This window comes from Nilaparvata lugens, chromosome 10, assembly GCF_014356525.2.
Source record: "Nilaparvata lugens isolate BPH chromosome 10, ASM1435652v1, whole genome shotgun sequence".
Taxonomy (NCBI): Eukaryota; Metazoa; Arthropoda; class Insecta; order Hemiptera; family Delphacidae; genus Nilaparvata; species Nilaparvata lugens.
This window is the reverse complement of record NC_052513.1, coordinates 8,683,984-8,702,625: the sequence shown is the minus strand read 5'-3', so window position 1 is coordinate 8,702,625 and position 18,642 is coordinate 8,683,984. Positions and strand designations below refer to the sequence as shown.

Here is an 18,642-nt window from a genome sequence, read left to right as displayed (position 1 = left end):
ATAAAACAGGGGTGATTTACAGCATTTAATTTGCATTTCGTTTAATAATAATTATTCATTAAATAGCATTTGAATAAATGCAATTTAATAGCATTTGAATAAATGCAATTTCTCATTAATTTCCATATGTATGTAATTTTTCAATAAATTCGTGATATTTTTGGACAACATTCTAGTGTTTCATTATTAAAATGAGGGTGTATGATTGATGCATCTGCAGGTTTCACCATAGAGAAACAATAGAATAAGTAGATATCCCATGGTATAGGGAATTTATGTCGTAACTTTTACTGTTATCTCAAGCCGATTACTGTCGATTATTGTCAATTTTTACTGTTTTGTTGGGGTGAGAGTGTAGGAACGGCACAATTTGAGAGACTACCAGCGTCACACAGCTGCATGGGAAAGAACTATGTGAACTATCTGCTTGGGATAACAGTAAAAGTTGCGACATAAACGCCCTATACCATGGGATATCTACTTACGCTATCGTTTCTCTATGGTTTCACTTAGTTCCTCCCAGGGCCATCTATGTCCAAGTCGTTATTTGGCCGCACCAACAAAAACCTCCACATCACTACCCTGATCATCTCCTTCGGTAGCTCCAAGCCTCTCCATGTCAGACTTGACTTGTTTATAAGTTTTACTACTTGCATAAATTATTACTACAGTGAGGTGAGGTCCACGTTATATATTTGATTAACATTGGTGTTGCTATCCTTGTCTATCAATCGACAAAGCAGATAGCGCTATCCTTTTCTATCTCCGCAACATTGCCAGATCGTTTTTCAACAATCTAGACATATAATAGGCTAATAAATTGACAGATTATTCAATTTCAATTATAAAAATGTATTTTTTAATCACTGAAAAATATACTTTCTTGACGATATAATAAATGATTATTTTGAACAAGAATGAACAGTTAATATGACATCAGATATACCAGTATCAGCTATTCTCTATAGAAGACAGTAACAAGGCAGAGAATCGGCATCGCTGTTTTCCTATTTTTCTTCACTGCTATTATAACGTAGACCTTACTAAGTAACTGGTTGAATGGTATTTTGAGTAGGTGCATTATCTTTTTCACGGGTTGTGACAATCGAGTGCACTATATATGTACTCATCTTGTCATCTATGCACCAAAGTGTTTTTAGAAACATCAAACCCCCTTCTCTGCGTGACATCCCAAATAAATACACTCAAATAGATCACATATTACAAATTATTCGTGTAAAAAAATAATTTTCCTACAGTTACGTTGAAAAGTGGTCATTGCTGCACTGATTACAGAACGCAAAGAATCACTTTTCCGCTCTAGTGCAGGAAAAATTTTTCTGCACTCCAGATTTGCAACATGGCAACGCAAAATACTTAGTAGGTTATATGGAGCAACAGTGCAGCAAAATCAAAATGAAGTTGGTAACAGTGACTGCTGTGGCTGCTATAGTGAGCAGAGGTGCAACGAAGCACAACGCGCTAATTATTATTCATTATATATTATAACCAAGGACAACGAGGACTTTAGGATTTTAGGATTAAGGTTTTTATCAATAATAAAATTACACAGAAAAACATTTGATGCATTTCAGGCAATTTTACCCATAATTACCCACTTTTCATATTCAATGGTAACTGTAGGAAAAACCTAATGTGAAATATGTGCGCAAAGTTCCTCTGCTGCACTCAAGAAACCATTCCGCCCTCGCCTACGGCTCGGGCGTAAACGTTTCTTTCGGTGCAGCAAACTGTCACTTTGCGCACTAGTTGCACAAATAACTATTAATTGATTTTTGTGTTTGTCACCTCATGTTCACTGTATGGACCGAGAGTTTGGTAGAAATAGTCAACATGGGCATTACCGTACTTACCTAATATTCCAATGGGAATATCTTTCAGCTCTTCGGCGATCATCTGATAGATCTCCTGACCCTGACTGAAATCAGCCACTATTATTTTGGTTTTCACTTGGTAGATTGTTGCTGCAAAAATTAACATAAAACAGTGAATAGATTATTCATGTCCTTAATCTTGAACGCTTCATGACTGGGTCCAAGATAAAATTATCTACGTTTCTTGTAGAATGTTAGCAATATTAATACACAATTAGCACTAATAATTATATACTAATCATGAAAATAAATAAGATTCAAAGTTTTAAAAATCTAAGTAAATGTTTTTCAGTTTGGAGAAGCCCTTCCAACATTATTCCAATTATTGCGAAAATGTATCAAAAACTGAAATACTGATGAGTTAAAGTACTGACTAGTGTTGCAAAAATATATAACCTATATTGTATTACAGCTTACAACATGATAAATAACGGCCAAAGATTTAGTAAAATTTCAATGGTAAATCTTTCTATAGTATAACAATATTCTAGGAGGATGCGAGGTGGTGAGGCAGCAAAATAAAATTGTTTATAAATCACGCAATCATATAGCTCAGATACCAAAATATAAATTGGACCAATATTCTTCCCTAGATATACCGCTTCTCTTTTCTCAATCCATCAAGTCTGCAATATCAATAATTACACAGTAATTTAAGACAATAATAGATAATTGCAGTTATTATAACTGACATTCAGTTATAATTGCAGTGTCTTATCTAAGTGCAAATGTGAGTTGAAGTGGTTACCGGCATCTGACAATCAAGTTGCTGGTGGAGTATTTCAGAAATGATACACTCTTTGTATCATGTAAACAAACTTAATTTTTCAAGTGTAAACTTAATAAGAATGTTTGCTTAAGAAGTTGAAACGTGTAATAATATGTCCCAAAAACCAGATGAAATCGAAGTTCAAGTACAAGGAAACGTTTAAGCTTGTATTTATGCTCCTTGAATATGCAACCGGTTCAAAACCAGCATTTTTACACCTTGTTTAACTCTACTAAATCTCTTCCTAATTCAGTTATTGAACATGATTCTATTCAAGTTTATAAATACATCAGTAGCAGCTTGAAAAAACGAATCAAGAAACTTCTTAATACAAAATCTTCATAACTACTCTGGTATACACATATATAGAGGTCATATATCATTCATAAGACTCCAGTAATCCTGAATACTGCACACGGTTCTGTATTTGCTGAGAAGTGGAATCACTGAACCTCCAAGCTCAACGTTTATTCAATGACATTGCTAAGTTTCTTTCAAAACTCTTTATTGATCTCATCTTTCTTAAATACACATGAGAAATCCAACAAAGAGAACATGATGTACTGGAATGTAATAATGCAAATAAAAATTTGCTGAAGGTCTCCCTAGATAAATATTATCATACATGGTACGTCGAATACCCACTACATTAAACAATAATGACTTAGTCATAAGTACTGTGCATTGAATCTCCTTTGTCAACATTCCACAAAACTTCAAGTAGTGAGTCACAAGGACATTATTAACGCAAACATTTTTTATCAGTAATTTTTCTTAAAAATATGCAAATCTAATCATCTTAGAAAGCTTTCATTTTTCATTTTATTAGTGCTGTAAAATGATAAAAAGTGTATTACTTCTGATTAATACGGTAATATAATTTCACCAAAAATTTTTTACCAGATATAATCATCTTAGTAAGCTTTAATTTTTCATTTTATTAGTGCTGAAAAATAAAAATGTATATTACCTACGATAAATACGGTAATATAATATTTCACCTTTGACATGAGAATCTTGTTCATTATAACTAGTTGGATAAATTCATTTTTACTTTCCTTGCCCTATTACCATAGGTAAGGAAAGTACCTATTGCTTTCCGAAAAAAATTAAGGTACCCCAATTTCTACATTTCTATACGTTTCAAGGTCCCCTGAGTCCAAAAAAGTGGTTTTTGGGTATTGGTCTGTATGTGTGTGTGTGTGTGTGTATAAGTGTATGTGCGTCTGTGTACACGATATCTCATCTCCCAATTAACGGAATGACTTGAAATTTGGAACTTAAGGTCCTTACACTATAAGGATCCGACACGAACATTTTCGATCAAATGCAATTCAATATGGCGGCTGAAATGGCGAAAATGTTGTCAAAAACAGGGTTTTTCGCGATTTTTTCGAAAACGGCTCCAACGATTTTGATTGAATTCATACCTAGAAAAGTCATTGATAAGCTCTATCAACTGCCACAAGTGTCATATTTGTAAAAATTTCAGGAGCACTGCACCATCTATGCAAAGTTTGGTTTTTGATTCCCAATTATCAGGCTTCAGATACAATTTAAACAAACAATTTTGAGTGGAATAGATTGAGCATGAGAATCTATACAATTAATGTTCAGTAACATTTTCACCTAAAATTAAAAATAAGCTCGAAATTCGAGAAAATGTGATTATACAATTACAAACTGTTGGCAACTGTTGTTTCTATTAAATGATTCACTATGAAGAGATAGCAGACCTCGTGTGTCTCCAGCGTTATTGCCCTGTCACCAGCTGGCTAAAATCTTTGAATAGTAGACTTGGGATGCGCGTGAACACTAGCGTCAGGTGATCAATTTTCATAACGGCAAGGAAAGTTGTGTGAGTGCGCCACACCAGATTTTTATGGTTAAACCATATGAAATACTTGAGTCTTACTTATCTCGTTAGCGACTTTGTTGAGTTTCTCCACACTTCTGCTGATGAGAACGATGTTGAGACCCCTCTTGGCCAATTCCTTGGCGTAGGCCTTGCCAATACCATCCGTTGAACCGGTAACCACTAAAACATACAAATTAATACATTTTTATTATTTTCCAAAATTGAGAATCAATTGTAATTGTAAATCGGTGTTACATCAGATCATAATGAAACAATATATTGTTATCAGCAAAAGGAAATAAAATAGATGGTATTGCACATTAAATATAACCGTAGGTCAAAAGATAGTTGTTAGATCTCGTGTCTACACTAACTTGTTCTCACTTGTCACCACACGCTTTCATTGTCTGCATAGTTGGATGTGTCAGCCCTCACAATATAGTAGCCTATTGAAATATCGTGGCGCGCTCAAACTCAGTAACTATTATAATACACTATTTGGGTGGTAATACACAATAATATAATATAATATAATATAATGTAATTATACAGAATTAATACAATAATATTATGGAGTGAGTTTTTGATTTAAAGGTAGAAGGGAGAGAAAAAACTAGCTTCAATAATAAATGAAGAATAAAGAAGATAAATAGATCTATCATATAACAATTTCCATTTTATATCATATAATCATAGACTAAACAAATATTTTGTCCTCTTATCTATATCCTACATTGTTATATATCATGTTAGGTATTTAGAAATAAGAATGTTATGTTGATTGAAGAAATGCCAAATTAATTCTATTCCATCGACCTGTATTTCATATAAATACTTTCAATATAGCCTACTACTGAACATTCTAAATAATGTGAGCATAAAGTAAGGGAATATTATTTATTATTATTTTGATAATCTCTGGTGTAAGTAAGTATACGCCAACTCTGTAAAAAATGATATTTTCTGTTTATTATTACAACTTCTATATATGAGACAACACTTTACCATTATATAAAGGAGGGAAAGGTAGTAGGTCAGTATCGTGTAAATGGGAGTTCGCATAATAAGAAGTTCTATTCGAAGATGAAATATTTTGTTAATTATTAATCCTACATTGTTATAAGATGATCTGACAAAAGAGCAAAGCGAGAAAGAGATAGCGCTATCCGCTTTATTGAATGATAGACATGGATAGCAATAGGTACCATTGCAATACCATTTGCAAACAAACACTGCCATTATAACGTGGCCCTCAATAGGCCTATAGGTATTTATATTATTTATTTTTAACATGGAAATTTCATTTTTTACAACTTTTATTAGTAATTCTAAGAATGATTCCATGTTTTAGATCAGATAATATCAATGTATGAACCAATCTCGTCTCCTAGCCATGTAAACCAGCATTCCTTGACATAATGGCTAACTATTGTCTTCCATCTAAGACTTAATGGGCAACATCATTTCTATTCTATCTATCATTTACCCACAATGATGCTGAATAATAATGAAACACTAGACTGTCGGACTTTCTATTAGAAGTGGAGAGTGATGCAATTAATGTAACGATGCAGTATTTATTGAACAATCGTGACTATCATTTAATTGTAATGCAAGTGATAAGAAACTCGGTAAAAGCAGGTCAAGAATACTCATTCAATCAAGAAACACTGACTTGAGCTTTCAATCGATGATTTGAGATTTGAAGTACCTAATAATTAACACTCCAATTATTGTCATAGACAGGTAAAAGTACAGTAGGCTATACATAATTTAAGAGCAAAGGTACCAAGAGAGATATTCTTCGAAAACATTCTTCTCAACTATACATTACCGTACACAATATTCTCAACTATGATGTGTTACAATAGCCTTATAGATGATAATGAATCATAAATTCGAAATTAATGTAATTTTTTATTTTTTTATAGAGTCAGTTTTTGTTTATTTGCACAGTTAAAAGCAAACATTTTGAAACTGCATTATTGATTTTTATACATATAGTACCTTTGTACTATTTTCATTTTCATTCTACCACTCTACCTAGTACCCACAATGAATTATATGTAATTGTTAAAAGTGTTAGTGTTTTGCTAGTTGTGCTGAATTTCACACAGAGGTGGAAAACACCTGCAATACTTCGGCTTCCAGAAAAACTTCTCACCATTTGCATCAGTTTCAACCTTGATCATGATTGGTACCGTATACTAACTCCTCAAGTATCCTCAACTATCGAAACCACATTATTATCCTGTCTTCAACACGGAAATTACATAGAATTGCAAGTGATTTTCCTAGCAAATTCAAGGTTGAAGTCAGTCCCAGTATTAGTTTGATTGATTTTTGAATAAATTACACAGGAACCAATAAAAGACAATAGTATAAAATCATATAAAAAACTTATTCATGTTTTTAGTAGAAAAAGTGTTTTGTTTTCACTCTTCGACATCCCATGCACATTCCATCCATTATTTTTATTGTTGATGTTGATTGCTGGAACAATTTTCCAATCAATTGAATTTTTGTTGCAACAAATATGATTATCTCTGCAAATATGATTAGGCTATATTATACTATGATATAGGATATGCTATGATATGCTATATGCTAAGATGCAGGAAACAAACGATTCAAATGTCTAGACCTACTCCTCCACCAATGTAATTGTACATAAATTTAATTAATAAATAAATGTTGAATGAAAACCTTATTTTTGGAAAACTTTATTCAAATCAATTTACAATTAGCCTAACGATTTTTAGTCATACTTTGGAACTCCATCATCAAACAGCACGGTGATTGACTGTCTATCCCGGTTTCTTTCTCAACTAGTATTTTGCTTGAAAATAGAGATGTTGGCTGAGATAAGACAAAGACACTAGAGAATAGAGTACAAAGTTGAAAAACGATTTAAAATAGAGATGTTGGGTGAGATTAACACAAAGACACAATAGAGTACAAAGTTGAAAATAGCTTGAAAATAGAGATGAAGTTTGATATAAGGCATACACAATACATTACAAAGTGAGTACAACAGACACAAATTATGCTTATAACTCACATATTTAGAGAAAACCGTAACCCATTATACAGTAGATATTCTCTATTAGCAAAACCCTATGAGCAAAACGGAAATAAGATATTTATTTATTTATTCGTGGATGCAATCACAAAATCATATTAATATGATTGAGAAGGAGCAACAGGCTTAGCCCAAAACTATTCCATTCCCGAATTTTGATAATTAATATGATCTTCGATTGATGAAATATTATTGCTGAATATCTTAGTTTTGAGTTTTTGTATTATTATGTATGTTTTATTTTTGCTCTTACTTGTGATTGATTTGAAATCTAGGTTATATGTTCCTCTTATTAAAATGTCTATATTGTTTTTGTTTAAATAACAAATAAATCGATTGATTTGATCTTGTTTTGTGAACTAAAATTAGTTTTCTGTCTTCATTTGAATCCAGGCAGATAGTGGAATGGGCATACAGAATAAGGTGTGGGCATACAATATAAGTTGATACTGTAACTTTATTAGTAGCCTTTTTCTGTTTCTTTCAGTAATGTTGTAAGCCTTTTTTTTTGTCTGGAGTTTGCATAAGGTGCGCGTGTTTATACTATAAATTATAACGCAGATAATCACACCCATTTCTCTGTTTAACATATACATGGACCTGCGAACGCACCTAGCTAAGTTTTGCAAGCAGCCTCCTGAAGCCAAGCCACTTCGTGAGTGGTGAAGTAGGTAGGCTATTACACTGATTATATAGTCGTCCATCACTTCATTACACGGAGGTATTCAGCTAATAAATTACACGCTGTTTTTTGAGAATATCCTTTGAATATTTCTCAATCACAGGTAGGATGTTGCGAAACAAGACTCCATCTCACTATACCAAAGTTCATGATCTCTTCAATTTACATGATCATGATATCCAAACTTGTTTATTGATTAAGAAAGCGTATTTCTTATACGATTACAGTCTAAGCAATGAACTTAATGTCTTATTTTTTTGAGGGAAACGAATCTCTGAAAAAAATGCATGTTATCAAGTTACTTGAAAACCGGATTTGCTTTGTAGAAATCACAGATTTTGAGAGACTGCAGTCTGATTTGCAACATGGGTTCTTGTTAATTTTTGTCAGTGGAAAATTCTGTTACCGTATTTTACCTGCTGACTCAACTTGCATCTCTAATTAATATTCAGCTATCATTACAGGACTAATTAATTGAACTGTTGTTTCTTTTTTCAATATACCTAGTATGTATGTTTTATTTTTGCTCTTACTTGTGATTGATTTGAAATCTAGGTTATACGTTCCTCTTATTGAAATGTCTATATTGTTTTTGTTTAAATAACAAATAAATCGATTGATTTGATCTTGTTTTGTGAACTAAAATTAGTTATCTGTCTTCATTTGAATCCAGGCAGATAGTGGAATGGGCATACAGAATAAGGTGTGGGCATACAATATAAGGCGTGGGCATACAATATAAGTTGATACCGTAACTATTAGTAGCCTTTTTCTGTTTCTTTCAGTAGGCTAATGTTGTAAGCCTTTTTTTCGTCTGGAGTTTGCATAAGGTGCGCGTGTTTATACTATAAATTATAACGCAGATAATCACACCCATTTCTCTGTTTAACATATACATGGACCTGCGAACGCACCTAGCTAAGTTTTGCAAGCAGCCTCCTGAAGCCAAGCCACTTCGTGAGTGGTGAAGTAGGTAGGCTATTACACTGATTATATAGTCGTCCATCACTTCATTACACGGAGGTATTCAGCTAATAAATTACACGCTGTTTTTTGAGAATATCCTTTGAATATTTCTCAATCACAGGTAGGATATTGCGAAACAAGACTCCATCTCACTATACCAAAGTTCATGATCTCTTCATTCTACATGATCATGATATCCAAACTTGTTTATTGATTAAGAAAGTGTATTTATTATAAGATTACAGGCTAAGCAATAAACTTAATGTCTTATTTTTTTGAGGGAAACGAATCTCTGAAAAAAGAATGAATGTTATCAAGTTACTTGAAAACCGGATTTGCTTTGTAGAAATCACAGATTTTGAGGGACTGCAGTCTGATCTGCAACATGGGTTCTTGTTAATTTTTGTCAGTGGAAAATCTTTTTACCGTTCTTTACCTGCTGACTCAACTTGCATCTCTAATTAATATTCAGATATCATTACAGTACTAATTAATTGAACTGTTGTTTCTTTTTTAAATATACCTATTATTTATGTTTTTATTAGGTATTTATTATCCTCTGATAATATATAATTTGAAATGTATCTCACAACCATCCTTAATGAAAATGAAATAGACAGTAGGTTATAGTTGAAAATTCAACTAGCCTATACATGAATAAACAAGATTTTATTGTATTTCAATCCAATCCTTTAAACGTTTAACCATTTGAGAGTCAGCAAAAAATAAATAAACTTCCCCAATTATTATAGTGGCTTTATTTTGCTTGAGGCTTATAAGTTGAGGTCAACATTCACTACCGGTAGGCCTACAGATTTTTTGTGTCTTTTCAAACCAAGAATGTGACCAAAATGATGAAATTTTCATTTGAAATTGAGTGATAGAGAATTGAATTCCTATAATGATATAGAAATTGAGTTTCAAAGTTTAAATAAACTATAATTTTGTGATGATAGAAAATCAAGGTTGTCATAGGCCTAGGTACACATTCAAAATTATTTATGTAAAAACGTACGATACATATAAGGACCTATTCATGATTATTTATCACACGTATACATAATTGTATGTAGTATGTAGGCCAATCAACGGTGAAACTATTTTACAGTCCTTAGTCGAGTGGATCAGATGCTGGCTTCATGATTCAGAGGCCCGGGTTCAAATCCCGGCTCGGGCAAGATATTTATCTCGGGCCACTCCCGTGTTTCGGATGAACACGTTAAGCCGTCGGTCCCGGCTGCCTAAAAAGCAATCGTTAGGTCATGTCAGAGGCCCTGAAATTGATCAGTTGCGACCTGAAAACTCTGACACCAGACCTGAGCCAGCCAGGTCATACAATATTATTATTATTAGTCCTTGAATTTAAGGCTACACGCAAAAATACGTATATATTGTTTCTGTGTGAAAGTCTTCAATAGCAATAAGTACTATAATTATTTTATTTATTAATAGCAATCTTTAATAGATTCAAAACAACGAATAATCCATAATAAATTGGAATCATGTCTCTGAACTATTTATTTAGTTACTTTAAAAGAGGTAAATTACAAATTAAACTGCAAATTCATGTCTGGTGAAAGGAATACACTGTAGGTTACTGACGAAAAATGTAGAGAAGAATACGGAGAATATACAGAAACCATTGATGAGTTGCCCGTAGAACCGAGGTAAAGGCAGTAGGCAGGTGTGTAAGCCGAATTCTTGTTATGTAAGCAAAGCTATTAAGTGAGAAACTTCGCTTACAAAGTCCAAAAGGTCACTTAAGAGGAGCAACACAGAGAGAGTTGAGCCCCAAGAAAGAGGACAATAGAGGCGTTACGAAATGGATATATTTAGGTGCGGTCAATGTACGACGGATACTAACTTAATGGTTTTTGGCCAGCCTGAGGTTTATTGTAATTGATAAGTTTCCTAAGTTATGATAGGCCTACCAAATTTTAAAAAGATGGAATATTATTAGTATATTATTAGCGTATGGCTTTGAATGGTGGGGAGACCCAAGGGTAGTTCCACCTCGCCTTATAGTCCAAAGTTCCCTAATAGGAAATCGCACTCTAAGGATATAGTGATCACAATACTTTAAATTTACACTTTTCAATTCGAAATTAAGTTGTTTTTTATGTTAAAAAGTCCAAACATATACAAAACCAAAACAAAACACAAAACCACCAAGCCAAATTTAGAAAATATTAAATTTAGACAATATAGTCAGGGCGCAAATGTCATTCCGTAGTCATTTTTGAGAAACAGCCGTGAAAAATGTCTCAATTTCTGCGTTAGGTCTAGCATAATAAGGATCGTGATGATGGTAAGTCGAAATCACGGGCAAACACCTCGGAAACAAGATGGCCGCCCAAATTTTCAGGGTTATGCTATATCGCTTTTATTTCAGTAACCGTTCAAGATATTCAACCGGTTTTCTAGACGAAAATATTTTTAAAATATTCCTCTACAATTTTTGTAAAAAAATTAAAAAATGAAATTTTCCTCTAAAACGCATATTTTTTTAGTTCTAACGCCCAAAAAAACGTTTTTTCTAACTTTGTTCAAATTACATTCCATTATAACTTTTTTTGAGCAAGAGATACCGTACAAAGAAATTTGAAATCTATGAAATTTAGAGCGTTTTTACTTTCCTTGCCCTACTACCATAGGTAAGGAAAGTATTGCTTTCCAAAAAAATTAAGGTACCCCAATTTCAAGTTTTCTATACGTTTCAAGGTCCCCTGAGTCCAAAAACATGATTTTTGGGTGTTGGTCTGTGTGTGTGTGTGTGTATGTGTGTATGTGTGTATGTGTGTATGTCTGTGAACACGATAACTCCATTCCTAATTAACCGATTGACTTGAAATTTTAAACTTAAGGTCCTTATACAATGAGGACCCGACAATAAGAAATTCAATAAAATTCAATTCAAGATGGCGGAAAAAATGGCGGATAATTACTAAAAAACCATGTTTTTCACGATTTTCTCAAAAACGGCTCTAACGATTTTCTTTAAATTTATACCATAGATAGCTATTTATAAGCCCCATCAACTGACATGAGTCTCATTTCTGGGAAAATTGCAGGAGCTGCGTAATATTCTCGAGAAAAATGGCGGATAATTACTAAAAAACCATGTTTTTCACGGTTTTCTCGAAAACGGCTCTAACGATTTTCTTCAAATTTATACCATAGATAGCTATTTGAATGCCCTATCAACTGACATGAGTCTCATTTCTGGGAAAATTGCAGGAGCTCCGTAATATTCTTGAGAAAAATGGCGGATAATTACTAAAAAACCATGTTTTTCACGGTTTTCTCGAAAACGGCTTTAACGATTTTCTTCAAATTTATACCCTAGATAGCTATTTATAAGCCCTATCAACTGACATGAGTCTCATTTCTTAGAAAATTGCAGGTGCTCCGTAATATTCCTGAGAAGAATGAATTTTGTTAAATTTCTATCACGATTTTCTCAAAAATGACCGATTTTTTTCAATTTCATACCCTGTATAGTTATATACAGGTAGGTAGGTAGAGCAGTTTATTCAAAAGAACACACATGTCGATATTTTATTTTTAAAACAGCTGTTTTGACAACTTTTAAAAAATCCTCAAATTTCATAATTCAAACAAAGGAAAATGTACTCTGAACACAATCACAGTATAATCGTAGTTTTAATTATTCAGCCGCCAATCGGCATAATGTTATTCCCTAAATTATCCTCGTTAATGAGGCTTATAGATCAATGGGCAAGGAAAGTTGTGTGAGTGTACCACACCAGATTTTTTCAACTCTAGAACGATCATAGAAAAATCCAAGATGGCGGCTAAAAATCTAATTTCAAGAGTTTGAAGTTCGCCATAGTAAAAGTTGTTGGAATTTGATAAATCTTACGGATATTGTAGTATGATTATTTTGGAGCTTCCAGATGGCTGAATCGATCCGATATCATCGACATTATTAGAACTACAGACTACATACTGTTCACTTTCTTGTTTAGGACAAATATTGTCCTTGTATTTACATACGGTACAAATAGAAAATCAAACTACCCTTTTCTATATATATTTTTATTTTTTCACAGCATGTTTCAACAAAGCCACTTTCAAGTGAATATGATATTATAACTTATTAAACATAGGAATAACAAAATGAACCTTAGACTGGTCAAAAAAATTTCAAAGGTATATTTCGTACATTGACCGCATCTAAATATATTTTTATATTGCTTCTTTTTCTTGTTCATTCATATCTTTTCATTAGGTAGGTACTCAAGCTGTTACAAACTCTTATGTTACTATGAACATAGTCTAAATTTCATATTCCAACACCCTTGAACCTTGTATGTTGATTTTCAACAAGGTAAATGAGCTGACAATTATCGATTATATTGCATCAACAAACCACCTTTGAACAATAGACATCAACTGTAGGTACTCTAGATCAGAGGTGATAATAGGTAGCCTTTCAGACAGAGACAGACCTAATAGTGATATTTTGTATATTATGAACAGGTTCACTCATTCTGTCGTAATTGTTGACACTCGTTAAGAAATACATAAGAATTAGAACACCTCTCCTGATTGCAAATTACACATTCCAAATCTACGTTTCCCTTGCGGCTTGATTAATAATTATTATCTCAATTATTGAGATAGTATCAGAGCGAAAGGATAGAGGATAGTTTACCGTAAACTGTTTTTCATGAATTAGTGAATCTGCTGGAGGAGGCTAGGTCCACTATAATTTTGGCCAAATTAGTGTCCAAAATGAGAATTGAATAAATGAGCGAATATTATAGGGTTTAGTACCTCTGATGGATTCTAACAAACGTTTAATTCAGCGTGAATTCTGCGTTGAGGATAATTTTCTTCTACTGGTTTTGACAAGTGTCTGTTCCACACGTTGGCGAGTCATCTATAGTGAGATTTCCTTGGCACTGTCACAATTGGTTGAATAAGAAGTATTGATGCTATTTCTTAGGAATGCTGACAGTATAAAGTGAATCTCACCATCATTTTACAAACAACCGTCTACTGTTATTAACTCCTCAGCTAAATGCATTCTGCAAACTGGTTTCAAAACTGACATTTTATTGCTGTTTGATGGATCAATTATGTTGGTGATAAAATTGAATTTTCATTCACGAGGAAAATTGATTTAAGCAATGTATTTCAGATACATTGAATGAATCCAATGCATATAAAAAGAATCAATACAATCCAATACAGAGAAATAAACCTGGGACAAAAAATAAATTTATTATTATTAGTAATTATGTGCTACTGCACAATTATACCAATACAAAATGACTAGAGAAGTTAGGTAAATCCTGAATTTCCTATCATAACTCGTTTTAAAACGACAGATAAAAGATTCACCATAGAAGAAATAAATATCAAGTACCGTACAGTATCAAGGAAAACTCAGATAGATAGAATCACTATAATAAGATTTTTGATTAGATTGTGGTAGAAATCTATTTGTCAGATTGATAAATTAATTTTAAATAGTGAGTGGCTTATTCTAATCGTGATTTTGCAATTATTCTTCACAATTTCATGGAAGTAGATTACAAAATTTTGCAATCAGCAGCGTTACATCGAAGACCTCACTTTCCTGGTAAGATTCGTTGTATAAATAATTAACTTGGCACTTGATTATTTCCATTTAGAATTTGAGAGATGCTTTGAATCGTGGGAAAAATCTTCTTTTAGTATTGGGATAAGAAAGGCAAACACATTTTGTCTTTGTAGATAAGATGGCATATTCTGAATTTTGTCATATTCTGCCAGTTGCAGGAAACCTTTCTTTCACTTTCTTGTTTTTTGTTTCAAAAACGACTTAAACATTGTTTTTGCTTTCTTCGAATATCAATACTTCATGTAGTTTTTTTGGTTTGATTACCGCACTAACAATATTAAAAAACTACATGGTGACTTTGTTGACATCATAGTACTACGAGCTCCTATGTTACGTCACTGGTGGTTCTTTACAGTAATAGAAGCATGAAATCAGTGTTTCTCTATTATCTCATGCCGACCTTAATCATTATTCCAATAATAAATTTGTGGCTAGCACATATTTTATGCCTTGAAGAGAAAGCTGGATACTAGTTTTGATAATACCATATCATTAGACCAGTAATGACCATGGAAAATATTCAATATAATTTCCGTTTCAATCATCTTTAGTATTCAATCAACTACTGTATGGTGATATTTTTGGTTACATAAAAAGGGGGGCAGTGTCTCATGTCACAGAATATTGAACGCATTCTAGCCTAGCGATAATAGCTCTGTATATTTTGTCACGCTGGCGAGTATCAAAAAATTAACTAGTAAAATATTTTGATTGTATGGTATGAGATGTTGTGGTATTTCTCCATAATTGAAAAAATAAGACTTTGATATTGTCAATACCACTTTTAAAATATTGTAAAATATTGTTGAATATTTCTGGATTATAAAAATAGGCTTCTGCATGTGAAATAGGTACTAAAGGTAGAATGGATTTGACAATTATATACGGTAGGCTACTTGTACAATTAAATAGGCTATTTGTGGATTTAAGTGAAATTTTTAATATTTTTTTGTAATTGTGAAGGAAGATTTTTGTTTGGATTTGTACATTTACATAACCTCTAGACTGTGTATTCCAAATTAAGGTTTAAAGCAGTTTTGGGCGAATGCCTGTTGTTTTTACCTGCATTGTATCTATTGTCTATGAATAAATGAAATTAACTAAATGTACGTGCTCTTAAATGAACTAGAAAAATTTGAAGGTCCGAAAAAATCAGAATATCTTATTATTTTATCAACTCTGAAAATGATAAGGCCAAATGATGTGTTGGCTACTAAGTTATCATTTGCTCTCCTTGTTTGAAAATGTATTATTGATCAATAATTCTATAATCATTCTTACCAAAATGAAAAGAAAATTCTCAACATTTTCCGATTCTTTGTATGGTAATTCCAATACAAACGAAAGAATATTTAATATACGGATACCAATGATTTTCCAATCTTTAAATTTCGACATTCATTGAGATAAATTGAACTTACAGAATAATAATAATAAATATAAAGAACTGAGTTTTATGTGAACTGAGCTGAGTTCTATAAAACATTCTTTTTGAAATAACAGCTTCTTGCTTTTGACTAATCTAAGGTGGTAGAGTAGTTCTTTCTTCTAGAATATTTCACACATCATGTGTCAGAATATCATTGGTAAAAAGCCTTCTATTCATGATTTAAAAATTCTCCAGAGTTTACTACGGAAAATCGAAGACTTAGATTACGATCGGTTCTCTTTATTGTAGCGTACTGTACACCTCCTTCTTCGTACACCTTCTATCTCTTTAAAGTACATTTTACAAAGTTTTCAAGTTATTTAGAACAAAGGCAGAGACAAGAACTTTGATTTACTTATTCCGTACAACTTTGACACCTGTGGAGCTGTGGACTAGGTCAAGACCCACTTTCTCTCCACTACACCCAACTCCCACAGAGAACGAAGAAAGGAAAAAAGAGAGAGAGGGTACTATTGGAACTGTGACAATAACGTCCTTATGTATTGATGGAGGTAAGAATAAAACTGTCCAGTTTCTCAGAGGTTAGTTATATCACTCTGTGTGAATGAAGTCTACGATCTCTTCGGAGAGAATGTTTCCTACAATGTTATTATTTGCACTCTCAGCCCGCGTAATAGACTTACATAACGTGGTTGTGATAGACTCGGGTCACCTTTCACTTGAAGGTTCAAATACATAAATGATCTGCGCAAATTTGAGAACCATAAATCTGTCATTTCTAGAGAGTGATCAAAAGTCATAATGGACATAACTGTATGGATTCCATTTATTTTAGTATTATGACCTATTCACATTGCATTTACGATAGTAGGCCTATAGCTTCAAAATTTCAGAGCAATAAACTTTTCCAAAATTCAAATGATATGTAATCAAATAATGTAGAATTGATTAGATTTCTACAAAAATCTACTAGGCTATTTAACTTTTAAAAACAAATTATTTAGTTGTGCATTGAGGACAAACTTTTATGTAACTTGTAAGAGTCAGAATTTAGTAGTTGAGCCATCACAGAAGTAATATTTTTTGGGGAATTAGAAAAACTATATATTTTATTTGAGGAAAATCACTTCCTTGAATGTCAATCAAATCAATCTATCTTGTATTTACAATTTACAAGTATGCATAGTGATTAATTTTTCCAAGAGAGTTATTTGAAAGCGGTCATACATGGGAAACAATTGAAATCATAGAGAAAAGATAGTTCAAATTAATTCTTGATTTTTTCAAAATTGATTCTTGATTCGACATTTTTTCCCTAAATTCATAAATTTAGGGGGTGGGGATTGCATCCATGAGCTATGATCTTGGGGCAGTGGTGGGTGGTGGGCATCTCTGCATGATAATTAATGTTGAATCAACGAGGAATTCAATTACAGAAATAATATGTCGATTTTCATTCGAAAAATTCGTACTGTAAGTAAGTGTAGTAATGGTTGAGCACTCATCATGTTTAGGGAATTTACAGGTCCAGGTACTGTTCTTGGTGAGATACATGTTTGTAAATTTTTAATAAATTCGTGATATATTGAGACAATATTCCAGTGTTTTATTATTAATTTACAGCTCCTTCTCCTTCACATGTATTCGTCAGTGTACTTGTTTGGTTACCGTATTTTTTTCAAAAATATTCAGGCAAAAAATTGCTTCATTTCAAAACAGATTGCATCAACTAAATACCTTCTCGGTAGATCTGCCTGGATCACTGTAGTCCGGATAGTAGCCAAATCCATCATTAGTATGATGAAGTATTATTATCATGATGAACTCTTCAATTTGAAGGAGGACATTGTAACAAGTTAATGTCTTTCACCTGAATATTTCATAATAACTAGGTATTAATCAACAGCTCCTCAAGTACTAGGCCTACTATCCTATTAAAAGAGCGGTATTACTAAATAGGATGTCATTCGTCTAGTCCAGTCTACAGTACGGTAATGGATCGTAAAATAGAATTAGTTAACAGACTGTTACTTTTACTTCCAGAACGAATTTTTCGCCTTGTAATCATGATATGCATCCAGTGGTGTTTCTCAAGTACATACATGTTGAAGAATCCTAGCTAAGAATCTGCTACATTTCTTCTTGGCCTATATGACTATTTTTTTATAGATATTACAGGACTGAAGAAAAATATACATTATTTTGATGAGAAGTATGAAATTCCTTATCATTTGAAAATAGTTAATGGATAACCAGTAGTTCTGTGAACAGTAGACCTCACGCAGTTATGCGATCTACTGTCCATCAGAGTAAATTTCTGTCCTGTCCTGTCGTGTCGGTGAGATATCGGTGTATAAACGGGCTGTTT

General features: G+C 32.7%; 1 protein-coding gene across 1 annotated transcript in view; it reads right to left on the bottom strand.

Annotated features, from left to right (window-relative positions):
• LOC111046826 (inactive hydroxysteroid dehydrogenase-like protein 1) overlaps positions 1-18,642 on the bottom strand; it is a 48,688-nt gene that overhangs the window by 9,910 nt on the left and 20,136 nt on the right. The window contains exons 2-3 of the mRNA XM_022332463.2: positions 4,580-4,702; positions 1,875-1,985 (exon numbers count right to left, since the gene is read on the bottom strand). Coding sequence (XP_022188155.1) covers positions 1,875-1,985; positions 4,580-4,702 — 234 coding nt within the window. The remainder of the gene's footprint in view (positions 1-1,874; positions 1,986-4,579; positions 4,703-18,642) is intronic.